The sequence below is a fragment of the Callospermophilus lateralis genome, chromosome 5 (genome assembly GCF_048772815.1).
Source record: "Callospermophilus lateralis isolate mCalLat2 chromosome 5, mCalLat2.hap1, whole genome shotgun sequence".
In the NCBI taxonomy this organism is placed as follows: Eukaryota; Metazoa; Chordata; class Mammalia; order Rodentia; family Sciuridae; genus Callospermophilus; species Callospermophilus lateralis.
The window spans coordinates 88,750,319-88,764,526 of record NC_135309.1 but is presented as its reverse complement, the minus strand read 5'-3'; the positions used below and the strand labels follow the sequence as shown (position 1 = coordinate 88,764,526).

At 34.1% G+C, this 14,208-nt stretch overlaps 1 protein-coding gene across 1 annotated transcript in view; it reads left to right on the top strand.

The window, feature by feature from the left end:
• Nucleotides 1-14,208, top strand: part of Lnpep (leucyl and cystinyl aminopeptidase) — a 95,943-nt gene that overhangs the window by 66,630 nt on the left and 15,105 nt on the right. Inside the window, exons 12-13 of the mRNA XM_076856983.2 lie at nt 6,703-6,886; nt 8,104-8,260. Coding sequence (XP_076713098.1) covers nt 6,703-6,886; nt 8,104-8,260 — 341 coding nt within the window. The remainder of the gene's footprint in view (nt 1-6,702; nt 6,887-8,103; nt 8,261-14,208) is intronic.

The following is a 14,208-nucleotide window of genomic DNA, read 5'->3' as shown; positions in this document are numbered from 1 at the left end:
ACATGACATTCAAAATGTTTCAGATTTTGAATCATTTCAGATTTCTGAATTAGGGATGCTCACCCAGTAAAATCTAGGCAAATAGTCCAAAAAACAAACAACCAACCCCTGCCAAAACTCCAAATATAAAACATTTCTGATCCCAGGCTTTTCAGATAAGGAATGCTCAATTTGTACATGTTGACCTACAAGCAAAGCAGTCTATTAAAAGCAATTGAAATGTGTTTTCTGCCCATCTGTTAACAACCAATGTGATAAACTACACTATGTATCCTAAAAATTTCCATCTTAAAAGGGTTCTGTAGAAATCAGTAATGATGTTTTTAATTTATGAAAAAGGGAAAACTTCTTTGAATTTGGATGTGGTATTCAAGTCCGTGTATTTCAGAAGCAAATGTACTTAGGATGAAGGAGATGGCTTTTTGTAGCCTCATTGTATGGTTCACTACTTGGCTCTATCATTTATTACATGTGTGATTTTAATTGAATCATGTAACCTCTCTAAAATCTCAATCCCTTCACTATAGAATAAAGATAGTAATTATACTTACTTTATAGGATTATGATGATATTGCCTGGCAAGAATTATGTACTATAAAAAAGCAAGCTGTTATCATTGCTGTTCTTTTTCAAAAAGTAAACTTTTAAGCATAGTGTATCCGTATCACAAAAAACTGAGGAAATGAAGAACAAATGTTATCCTATCATAACTATTATCATGATTCTTTCCTTTTTTTTGGTACTGGGGATTGAACTGGAGTTCACTTGGCCACATCCCCACCCTATTTTTGTATTTAGAGATAGGGTTTCACTGAGTTGCTTTAGTGCCTCCCTTTTGCTGAGACTGACTTTGAACTCATATTCTCCTGCCTCAGCCTCCCAAGCTGCTGGGATTACAGGCATGTGCCACCACACCTGGCATTTCTAGTCATTTTTAAAATAAGTTTTTCACTTGGTTGAAATCATTATGTACATATGCCTTCTTAAAAAAGATATATACAATAATTGACATAGCCTTCCCTTATTAAACATCTGATTCATCATTTGTCCTTTTTTAAAATAAATTCCCCAATAAAATTTTTGGCTCTTTAAGTTTTTTCCATTATATAAACTTATTAGGAATTCTTCTCAAAAATGAAGACTGTGTCACCACTTGTAATTCAATACATGTGACTACATTGTCCTTCTTCTGTGGGATAACAGTTGAATGCCATTTGAAATATATGAATGTGCCAGTTTTATTGCAGTTTTATTACAAAACTGCAATGAAGTGTTACTATAATAACAACAACAGTTTAAACTCTAGGAACAGTTGGTGATGTCACCCTATTTTGATTAATCTAGTGTGGCTAGAAGATTTAAAAAATGCTGCCTTCTCTGGTGTAAAACAAAACTATAAACTTTAAGTGATACTTGGAAAGACACTCTGACCACAGAGAGAGTAAATGAATTTTTTTCCTTTATCCAGCATCACAGCCAAAACATGGCTGCAACATTTAAAATAAACGTATAAGGATAAACTTAGCAAACCTCCTGATATTTTATTAAAATTTTGATGGTATTAGAAATAATTGGACAATAAGAAATATCTTTTTGTCTATTTATTTTAGGTCAGTTTACATGTGAGCTTGTTTAACTCTTTGAAATTCATTCTGCATAGATTAGCTCACATTTTCCTGCTTTAGATTTCTCTTTCTTAGCCTTTACTGGATGTTCTCTTTTTTTTCTTATTTATTTATATGCAGTGCTGAGAATTGAACCCAGTGCCTCATACATGCTAGGCAGGTGCTCTACCACTGAGCCACCACCCCAGCTGTTCTCTTCTTTTGCTGGTCAAAAATTCTTTCAACAACTCAAAACACGTCATACTGCCTCTCATCTCTGGGTCTTTGCATGTGCTATTTACTTTTCTTGAGAAGTAACCTTGCCTCCTTACTTCCTGGATCTCCTTTTATTTAGATATTACCTCAGCCATTGCTTGCTCTGGGAGGACCTCCCTTGCCCCAAGACATGGTAGATGTCCTATTTGTGTTTTTTAATAACATCCTTTACTTCTCCACTTGTTCTACAAGTACTATTTCCCTTAATGTCTATTCCTGTGTTTGATATATACCCCCATTGAGGGTAAGGATCATGGCTGTATGAGTCACTCTTATAAACTTAGCACTCAGTAGACAAATAAAAATTTATCGAATGAATAAATGTTGGTCTGTAATGAGATTACTCAATTTCAGATGTAACTATAAAAATATAGAAAACATATTCAAAATATGATGAAATATTTTATTGTCCTTTATTTGAAAATAATCTCAAATTCTTTAAGGGGAAAATACAAAATGCCATGTAATATAGTTGGTTTAATCTAGAGACAGAACTTGACCTATATATGACCCATATATGACTATTACTTCCTCTTCTCAACTGCTTATTTCCCTTGCTGCTGCTGCTGCTTTAATTTCTGCCAGTTGCCGCAGTCTGGCTGGGCACAAATCACGAGCCACTCACAGCTTTGTAGATTCAAACAGCAATTCTTTATTCCCGATCTCACACCGGCCTTCTACAAACACGTTCTGGGGAAATCCACGTTCTCTGCCCAAATCCACACCTCCACTGGGCTTCTGTCTCCCCAAAATACTGTCTGACCCTAAGAACTCAAGAGGAACTCAGGCAGCAGGATACGCCCTATTCTAAACCAGGAACGCCCTAAACTCAGATTATCCTAAACCAGGAACACCCTAAGCACTGATCCGCCCTGGTCCTTGAGCAAGGTCACCTTCCAGGAGTCCTTCCACTAAGAAACATGGGGGTACGCTGGCAAGGAAATTGTCATACCTACTTGGCTAATGGCTCCCAGCAGCCAGTCAGGTTTTGAGAACCCACATTGAAATGTTCTGTTCTTACAAAAAAATGTTTGATGCTGAGGGCAGTTGAATTTCCTTGATTTCTATACTCCCACTGAGAATTACACTTACTTTAATTGAATTTTCATTTTTTTCCTATTCAGAGAGGGTGACTTCAGGCCTCTGCTATAAGACTTGACTATAGGTTATTATTTTGATTTGTTAAATCTATAGTATATTATCTAATATTCTATTTCCAAGGTTGCTGGTGAGTTAGTTCAGTCATATATAGGAGTTTATATTTGGTCAATGTCTTTGTCAATTTTCCCCATATGTATGAATTTTAGACAGTTATTTGTGTGCATAAGAAGACCTAAATGTGACCATTTTTTCAAGGCTACATGTCAAAGAAATTACACTAAACCAATGTTTCTTTCTCCACTTTTTTCCCCCTTCCTTTCCTTCTTTTATCCACATCTTACTCAAATGTAACCTCTTTAACTATAGGAGATATTTATTTTAAATCTAACTGGAAACATTCACATTTTTTAAAGTGTATCATTGTTCCAGAAATATTTTTGTGAAACTGAAAGACATGTGATGTATGGAAAGACACTTGGAAAAAGAGAAGAAAAGGAATATAATGACTAGGCATGGTGGTGCATGCCTATAATCTCAACAGCTTGGGAGGCTGAAGCAAGAGTATCTCACATACAAAGCCTGCCTTGTCAATTTAGCAGGGACCTAAGCAGTTTAGTGAGACCCTGTCTCAAAATAAAACAAAAAAGGCTGGGAATATGGCTCAGTGGTTAAGCACCTCTGGGTTCAATCCCTAGTAAATCTACCCCACGCCTCACTACCAAAAAAAAAGAAAGGAATATAATGAAGATATTCATCATGTGCCATTCTCTGCTCTTGCTCTTTCCTAATAAAATAAAAGAAAGGAAGGTGTATTAAAGAATATATTAACAAGAGGGGATGTAGTTCAACTGCATGTGTTATGCTAGCCCCTAGAAGCAAATCAGATATGAAATTTTGTAACTATTTGTAGTAAAATATGTTTACTGTTTCAGTGCTTTAATGTTTCTTTGTAAAACAGTAGTTGATTTTCATAGTTCATTAAAAAATGGCTTTTTTAAAAACTCACAGATTACTTCATCTGGGTTTCTTCCATCTGAGTTACTCTTTTTTACTACTCAATGGACTGTGAAATTTGGACTGTTAATCTGTTAATGATTATAATAAATTAAAAACATATGAATATGGCCTCATCCATATTTGAACTGCAGGATGTAGTTGCCCTTCCTTGTATGCAGAGCTGTTAATTTTGATACCTGTGGTTTTAAGGTCCTCCATTCTAGGTCATTCAGAAGACCCAAAAGGGACTCGTTTGTTGATGCTTTAAATGATAACTCTCAATACTATTGGCTGCATTGTTTATGTTCTGTCAACTTGATGACAGTAATAATTTCAAATATACTCCCAGCTGGGTTCCTCCTCTCTACCATCTGGAATTGGCTAGGTTTACAACAAGGCAGGTTTCTTATCATCCAAGATACTCAATATTTCATAATTTTTGTGTCCATCCAGTAGAACTATTGCCAATCTTTGTCTCCCTTTTTTTGGGCAATGGAGATTTGGGGCTCTGTAGCCCTTCCTCCCAAGGTCTTCTCTTGGAAAAAGCTTTATAGGAGATTGTTTGGTATCTGGAGAATGTTGATATTTTTTAGATTATCTCATGATAAAGTTAATTTTATTAGTCATAGGTTTATTAAAAATGATTTCAACTTAGAGCAGCTGCTGTTGCCATTACAAATACTCCTTAGAAGTGCATTCTGCCCTGGAAAAGAAATAAACTGATTTAATCTAATTGATCTTTCCCACCTGCTGCTATATCAGCAGTACAACAGAAATGAGTATGGAATTTTTTAAAGAAAAAAAGAAAAAGATTAACGGATATGTCCTGTTAAGACTTGATCAGAATGTCTTTTTTCATAGAATTGGATTAATAAAGATATTAAATGAATCTGATAAACTTAAATAATTCATGCTTTTGAAGTTGACAAACGCTAAAGCTTCAGATACTAATAAATAATCCTTGAATTTACAAGGATTCTCAAGCATTTTTATATACAAAAACAATTCACTAAAGAATTAGATGATGAAAAAATTTAAAGTCTGTATGTTTCAAAATAGAAGATTGTTTAAACTGTGATAGTCTTAAAGTGGAATGTTATGAATCTTCATATGCACTTCTGAACAGTGCATCTGAGAACAATGGAAAATGGAGGGATGATCTGATAGGTGAAAAGCAGCATAAATATAAATGCATATAAATCCACTATATGAAATTTTAGTTAGGTAAAGCATACATGGGAAAAAGCTTGACAGGCAATGCACTCCAAAATGCTATCATTATCTGAATTTAGATTACTTTTCTTCTCTCTTCTTTCTCTTGTAATTAAAAAAAAATCAAAGTATTGATTACTTTAAAATGGAAAAATAGTATCACAAATATCTACAAACTTTATTTACATATGATAGGAAACTGTTTGCCATGATACAGTCTCTTTCATTACTTCAAAGATGTTTTTGAACATCTGCTAGATACACTGTTCTAGGGATTGATAGATTAGCAGGGAACAAAATAGTAAGCCCATGGGGCTTATACGCTAATAAATAGTAAACGTCAAGATGCTTAAAAGCATACCCCTATTACGTTGAAACTATATCCTTATTGCCAACTTTAAGGGACATTCTTGTTTAGTAATTTTAAGGATTTTTTAAAATTCATACATATATCTTGTAATCAATTAAGCTTTTCATTATTTGTATATCAGTTGAAAAAATTGGCTAGAAATTTTTAACAATTCTCTCAACATGTATATGTGCGTATGTAATATATATATTATCATATGACGTGTATGTGTGTGTATATATGTGTGTCTATGTGCATGTATGCATATATATGTATGAGATGTGTGTGTGTGTATATATATGCATATATGTGTGTGTGTTTGTGTGTGTGTGTGTGTGTGTGTGTGTATGCTATAAAAATGGTAGGGGTCCAAAAAGCAAATATGGCTTTCTATTATTATTCTATTATTCAATTATTTGTACCTAATGAAACCATAAGCCTACCCTAATGTTATTTTGCTAACTTTGAATTATGTGACTTTTCTGAATGGCTTTGTTGTTCTTCCTCTCTAACTTAACAAAAGACTGAGTGGTGCATGCACTTCTCTCTCTGTTTTTCCTTGCTGTCCCACAGTACACATACTTTCCCTTTCTCTCCCTCTCTCCTCCAGCTGTAATGAACTAGGACCAGTTCACTGCAGGGGCCCTGTGGACACTTTCTCTGGGCCTTGAACACATAGGGTCCCTACTGAACCTTTGTCACTTGGCTAACATCTACATAATCTGAAATCACTTACAAGAATAACAACTTAGACATCATTTCTTCTGAGAGACCTCTCCAGACTTTTCTACAGGATGAAACATTCTGCATGCTTTTACTGAATTTCATATTTTCTTCCTCCATTGATGGCACTTATGTGACATTGTGCTTATTGGGCTACATTAGATCATAAAAGCAAAGATATATCTGCCTGTTCACCATTTGCTCTCCAGTGCCTACCCTAGAAACAGCAATGCCCAGTGAATAAATAATCCTTAAGTGAATGAGTGGCAATCTTTGTTAACATGAAAATAATTGCACCAGAAGACCGGCATTCACTTTCTTAGTAGAATGATTAAAAATAAAAATATGTTATATTAACTATAAAAGTGCCCATTTAACTTTTTTTTCTTATATTTCCTTCTCAATGTTTCTCTCGCTCTCTCTCTCTTTTTTTGGTCTTAGATATCATCAATCTTACAGAACAAGTACAGTGGGTCAAAGTCAATACAAACATGACTGGCTATTATATTGTACATTATGCAGACGATGACTGGGCAGCACTAATCAAACAGTTGAAAATAAATCCTTATGTTCTGAGTGACAAAGACCGAGCCAACCTCATCAACAACATCTTTGAACTTGCAGGGTAGAGTATGCTTGTTTTGAGTTTTTGTTTTGATGAATTACTGAGGGTAAAGTATAGTTCAGAAAAATGGTTTACTAACAGACATGGTGGTATATGCCTGCAAACCCAGTGACTCAGGAGGCTGAGGCAGGATTGATCTCAAGTTTATTTCAAGTATACCTTTGGCAACTTAGTGAGACTCTATCTCAAAAAAAAAAAAAAAAACAGGGGGTGGGGTGGGGTCTGGTGATGTAGTTCAGTAACAGTACCCTTGGGTTCAATCCCATGTACCACCAAAAAAGAAAAAGAAAAATGGTTTTGGAACATCAGCTAAAAAACATATTGAAAAGTTAAGAAACATACAACAGAATTTAATAATAATTCAAGAGCAGATACCAACAAGCAGAATACATATTTTTGCTGAATAAATTGATGTAAGAGTTCAAACTTCCTTTGGTTTCACAGAGAGAATTCTTTTTAATCAGCAGTGGGATTTAAGTGTGATGTTTAGTGCCCATCTGCTGGCTTGATGGACACCTCTCATGGCGAGAGTCTCCTTATCTGTGGACTACTTGCCTTCCAACCACTTCATATATTATACAATCCCACAGCCAAGAATGACAGTGGCCTATTGTAAAGATAGTCTTTGAAGAGATTACCAGTTTAGATTGATAAATTGGCCTAAAAGCATGAGGAACATTCAATAGGATTCTACTTGACCACTCTTAACTTCATTTTGGTTCATTTTTTATGTAGTGGCCTTCTTGTATTATCTCAACCGTCACTGCTATGATTTTTATATAAAGTGCCTAAAGTTAAATTCACAGTGGATAAATTTCCACAAAACAACAAATAAAATGTTTTTGTTTCTGATTCACATGCTGTCTGTGCCATTCCCTTTCTTCTGTTAAATACAATTATTAAATAAATAAAATCAGTGTTGTTCGTCTTTTCTCACCCAAGACATTGGGATACTTTTACTGAATCAGAAGAAATTCACAGGTGACTTGTAGAATAAAACATGAGATATTGTATATCTTTGTCTTAGAATGCATCTTTAACCTTTGGCCACATGAACATTAAGTTGATAATACTGAGTTTTAACTGTACAGGATTCTACTCTGTGGTTAAATTTCTGATCCTTGAGACTAGCCATCTAGCCATAAAGCTCTCCAACATTCATAGAATTTTTCTGTGTGTTTCAGTATTTTCACATTTCCTGTTCTTTCATCCATTAGCCTAGGCAAGGTGCCTCTTCAGAGGGCCTTTGATTTGATTGATTATCTTAGAAATGAGAGCTATACTGCACCCATCACTGAAGCCCTGTTCCAGACTGGCCTTATCTATAACCTTCTTGAGAAACTGGGGCAAATGGATCTGGCCTCAAGACTGGTGGTAAGTCTGCCTTTCTGCCAATTTCCCTTATTGCCTGCCTTCAATGTTGTTATTTACAGGTTTGGGTTTGTTCAGCCAGTATTGGACTAAAAAAGCAACCAACTAAATTCCATTTTCTTCACTTTCTTGATTGTGAATTTTTCACTTTGAATCAAAATGTAATTGCTTACCATGAAGAGAATAATAAAAGTTTAGTGTAAGGTACATTTGTTTGATTATCCAAATGCAGACTTTTGACACTGGTCTCAGTGTGGAGTCATATAAAAAGAAAATGTCTCTATTTGAATCCTAGTTATTTTTTACACAGTGAATTTTTGAAATAGGCCCCTTTTCAAAATAGATATCCCATTAATTTGCTAGTTGCCAGGCCATTATGTTTGTGCTGAGAAAATCCTGGTTAGGAGTCCTGCTGGTTGCCATCCAGTGGCTGATGACACTGTTGGCAAGCACTAAAGGAGTCGGTATTGCAAGCTGTTTACTATTTGTTGTTTGTTTTGCTCTGATTTTAAAAATTTATTCTAATTTGTTATATATGACAGCAGAATGCATTTCAATTCATAGTACACATATAGAGCACAATTTTCATGTTTCTGATTATATACAAAGTCACACCATTCATGTCTGCATACATGTACTTTGGGTAATAATGTTCATTTCATTCCATTGTCTTTCCTACTCCTCTGCCCCCTTCCTTCCTCTCCCTCCCTTTTGCCCTATCTAAAATTCCCCCATTCCTCCCATGCTCAATCTCCTCCCATCTCCATTATTGTGCTACTCCACATTTTCTATGATGATCCTTTCATTTATGGGTGATTCTCAGTGAGGGGATGGGAATACAAGACATTTGGGCCAGAAGAAGCTTGAAAAACACCCTCTCCCACATTTCTAATCTGACCCCAAAGAAGGCACCCTATTTCTAGTGCATGAGATTTTAAGATTATTTCTGAGGACTCTTTAGTGAATGGTTAAGATTTTTATCACTTTCTTTTCCATTAGGCTTTCAGCTAGCAGCCCTCATAAAAAAAAATAATAATAATAATAAAAACTAGTGCCTAGATCGAGACCTGGCCCAGGGTGACACTCAGTAATGTTGAATGAATAAATGAATAAAGCACACCAGAAACAAAAGCATCTGAGTATTTATTATATTCTGTACATTCTGAGTGCTTAATGGAGATTACTTTATGTAATCCTCACACATTATCAAAATAGGTATTTCTGTCCCCATTAAATAAATGAGGAGACTAAGTAACTTCCCCAGGCACTTACCTAGAAAATTATAGAGCCAAGATTCAATCCCAGATTACTTTCACTCCAAAGCCTACTGTCTGTGTTGTGTTCCTATATTTTGTGTTCCAGAAATATTTCTTCAGGATACCTTTTGTTTGAAAAATTAAAGCTTCTTTCTTGCTATCATTTTTTTTCCTTTTTAAAATTGAAATTTTACCTAAAAATAGTTTGAAACATTTATCAACTATACATTTAAGATTTAAAGTAGCAGACCCACATCTAGTTGTTTTGTTGAAAATGAGATCATCAATTTATAATATATCTTTTATACGTATAATATTAGTAATAGAATTTTTTACAGATTTTATGTGCATTTCCAAGAGATATGGAGATAACTTGCTAATCTCTAAAGCAAATGTAAAATCTAACACAGGATTTCTATGGTGGGATATAAAGAGACTGGCCATTTATTAACAAGTTTGGCTAATGTTGATAGACATGGGGTTGTTTGTAGTATGGAACTGTCACAGGTAGCACTACTATGAGTGTTCTTGTGTCTATGGAGAATATTTATATGCGTTTCTGTGGGGTATGTGTCTGGAAATGGAATCACTGACTCATAACATGTGCATAGTTAATGCTGTACTGTCAAGTAGTTTTTCATAGTTGTACCAATTTACATTCCCATCAGCAGTGTATACAAATTCTAGATCTGCTATTGTTAATATTCATAATAAATTATTTTTCTTTTAAGCAGTTGGGGGTTATTTACCAGTGTTGCAATTTTGGTTTTAATTTGCATTTTCCTGATGACTAGTGAAGATGAATTTCTTTTGATATATTTACTATTTTAATGTTGGATGTTATCTTTTGTAAACTGCCCAAGTCTTTTGCTAATTTTCCTATTAAATTATCTGTCTTTATCTTATTAATTTGTAAAGTTCTTTATCTAATGCAGATATGAATCTTTTGTTGATTATGTGTATTTTGAAATACCTTATTTTCCTCTCTTAATGATGTTTATAATTACTATAAACTCTTAGACTTCAATGCAGTTTAGCATACAAAATTTTTTGCCTTCACCAAGATATTGTGTTAACTTCTGAACGTAACCTTTTACATTTAAAACTAGGATAGCTCTGGAATTGATTTTTGTGTATGGTATGAAGTAGACACCAAGTTTTACTTCATTGTGGCTATCTGGTTTTCCCCGTATATTTCATTTATATCTGTATTTTTAATTGTGAAATTACTTTGGAAGTGATTAGTGCCATATTATATCAGTACCAACTGAGGTAGTATATTAGTTTGCATAATAAATTATTATAAATTTTGTCTGAAAACAACAAATTATTTTTTTCACAGTTCTAGAAACCAGAAAGCCAAAATAAGTTTCGGCAGGGTAGGGCTTGTTTCTTTTGAGGAAGAATCTATTTCTTGTCTCTTTCTTAGTTTTAGGTGGTTGCCAGCAATCTTTGGCATCCCTTGGCTTTGTAAGATGAATCACTCCAGTCTCTGCCTCTGTCAACATGGTCTTCTCCCTGTGTCTCTGTGTCCCAGATTTCCCTTTTCTTCTGAGAACACCATTTGATTAGAACTACTGTATCCCAGTATGACCTCGTTTTAACTTGATATCTGCAAAGACCCTATTTCCAAATAAAGTTATATTCACAGGTTCAAAGCAAACATGAATGTATGTGTGTGAGAGGTTCAACTAACTCCACAGAAGTAGCGACAAATAAGATTAATATATTTAATTCATTTTTCCCCACTATTGAAGGACAGTATTAGTTTTGAATATAAAGTATGTCTGCCTACTTTGAAGCCATAAACCTAATTACGTTTCATCATGGTAGAAGCCATTTTCTCCCTGACTGTCTCCATTAGATTTGTTTAGGGCTTAATCTCAGGAAGCACTTATATTTACCTCAAGCTGCCCTATGCTGAGAACACAGATATTAAACTCAATTCCCAGATCTGGACCTTTGAAATTCTTTCCTATTGGTACTCAGTAACTCTTCTTTCTACTGTATCTTCATCCTGGATGATTTCCAATTTTCTGGGCAGGTGTGTGTTCATTATGAACATACTTCAGGGTAGACTCCCAAGGACTGATGGACAGAGGACAAGGACAAGAGGCTTAGTATATGTTTCTACGAACATAGACCCTTTTGCTACTGTAGGTCTTCATGTTGTTAACTAAAATCCAAGTTGGCTTCAGTTCATCATTAGAGAGAACCTGTATCTTTTGAAATTCTTTTTCTAATCTTAGGGCATTATGGTAACATCAAAACTCTCAAACTATGAAATATGACAGTCTGTAGTGAGGAACTGAGATGGCAGACCTTTCTAATTCCTTGAGTCCAATGTTCAAAGTATTAGTGTTTAAAATTAGTGGGGGTCTAATTATTTTTGTCATTTTAACCAAAGCATTATATATATTGGATATTTTTGTGTAGGCTATACATGATATATGGCACATATTGTGATGTTTACTGTGCTGTTGTGATGGAGGCACATTTGAATCTTGTTAAATTGTTCACATCTGATGTTAATGTCTGATCCTAGCCATATTTCTGTTTTATCACTTAGAAATCTGTCATTCTCTTACATATGAGGCATTGGTGGGATAAACCTTTTTCAATAAAAACTGACATTTCACTTTTAAGAAACTCAGTTGACCTAGGAAAGAACTCGCTGGGCGTATCAGTGTAAAATTGGGGCAATAAATCAAAATGTAATATATAACATAAGTGCCAGCATCTTTCCCTGCCTTTTATTTTTTAAACCATTTTATGTTATTGTTGTTGTATTTTATTTTACACATCCATTGATTGTTTCTTATATAACCCAACAACTTATTTCCTCTCCCCACTTCCAATTTTTACTTTATGAAATCATATGGTTGGATTCTGTTGCTTAATGAGCTAAAATTTCAAAACATTAATTTAGAAACCATAGAAAAACAGATTTCACTTTATTTATGAAAGGGAAAGGTAATTTGAAGTACCTGCTTCATTAATATTAATTCAAAATATAACCTGAATTGCTAATAAATGTTCATATTTCATAATGGAATTTTTCTAAAAATAGAATTATTTTTAATAAAATAGTTATAATTTGAAATATAATTAAAATAAACTCTTAAGAATTCATCTTGATAATGTAATCTAGAGAGACACACTAGTAAAACTGTACCCCATAATTGCAGTAGTGTAACATCTTCAGGGGTCAGGTTTTCTTTGCTTCTAATATGTGAAGTGCCATTTTTCCCTTGAGCTCCTTTGTGTAATTATAAGCTCTCAATAAGCATTGCCATGTTTCTCCACTGAGTTTTTTAAAGTAGGATTTCAAACATAACTTTTTTTCCTTTACATTCTTCCTTTGTTTCTATTTGACAGTTTGAGTAGCTTTTAAATTTCTTTTATTATTTAGTCACTTGGGACAGTGAGCTCTCAGGATTCTTTTGAAAAGGTTAGGCCAGTTGTAGACAGCTGCTACCAAGGCAGTCAGCATTGTCCAAGGGGGATCCTGTCTTGCTTTGATGTTCCTTGCATTATCAGTCTGCATTGCAAATATTTTTTCCACTTCATGTCCTCCCAATAACTCCCAAGCTTTAGCACTAACACATTCCACAAGATGTCTGTTTTCTATTTCATTGCTTTTAAACAAACAAAGCAAGTTGATACATTATCACAGACTTTGAGTCCTTCTTGCATAGAATCTTTTTTCCATTCTCCTGTTAAGCTCCATTAAGACACTTTATTCAGAGAAGACCTGCTGAAAAAAATGGCCTCAAATTTAAAACTCTCCAAATAAGACTCATTTGGGTTATTGACAATGATACACAAGAAGAAAATAATGCATTGTGAGGAACTTGAACTAAAATTTCTGGGTTGAGAGATTTTTTTTGAATGTGATCATCTGTGGTCATAATGTGGTCATCACTTGATTAGTTGAGACATGAGAGTGATGGTGATGGAAAAGATAAACCATCAGTGAAGGGAATCTGCTTGCCTGAGATCCCTGAAGGAGAGGGGCACCAGTAAGGTTTTTTTTCCATTGATCCTTCTTTATATAGCCATAAAAATTTTCTTTTAAAAAAAATCTTGTAAACATTTTTATATTAGAATTTTTCTCTTCTAGTGGATTTAATAAATGCCTATTTCATAGGCAGTGTTTTTTAATCCTGTGACTTCACCCTGCCCCCATGCACAACAGTTTGCAACATGAAAACACTTCACAATATGAAAATACTCTAGATAGTTTTATGCTTTTATTGTAGAGAGAGATGAAAAATTTGGTGACTCCTAAATATAAAAAATATTTATTTTACAATGATTTCCTATTCAGAAGTGTGATTATAACAATGGACTGGATAGTATAGTAGATATTATGAAATAATTGCCTGTTTTCTTAAGTATGATAAGGCATTTTGGTTAAATAGGAGAATATCCTTATTTCTGGGAGTTGCATGCTATAGTATTTACAAATGAAACATCATGTCTGTAACTTATTCTCATATGGTTCAGCTAAAACCAGAAAAAAACCAACCATGTATGTGTTTTTACACACACATAAAACAAATGAAAGAGTGTTAAAAACTGGTAAATCTAGATGAACAGCATATGGATTTTCACTGTATTATACTTGCACACTTCTGATAGATGTGAAATTTTTTACATAAAAAATTGTGGGAATACTATAAATAATTATTC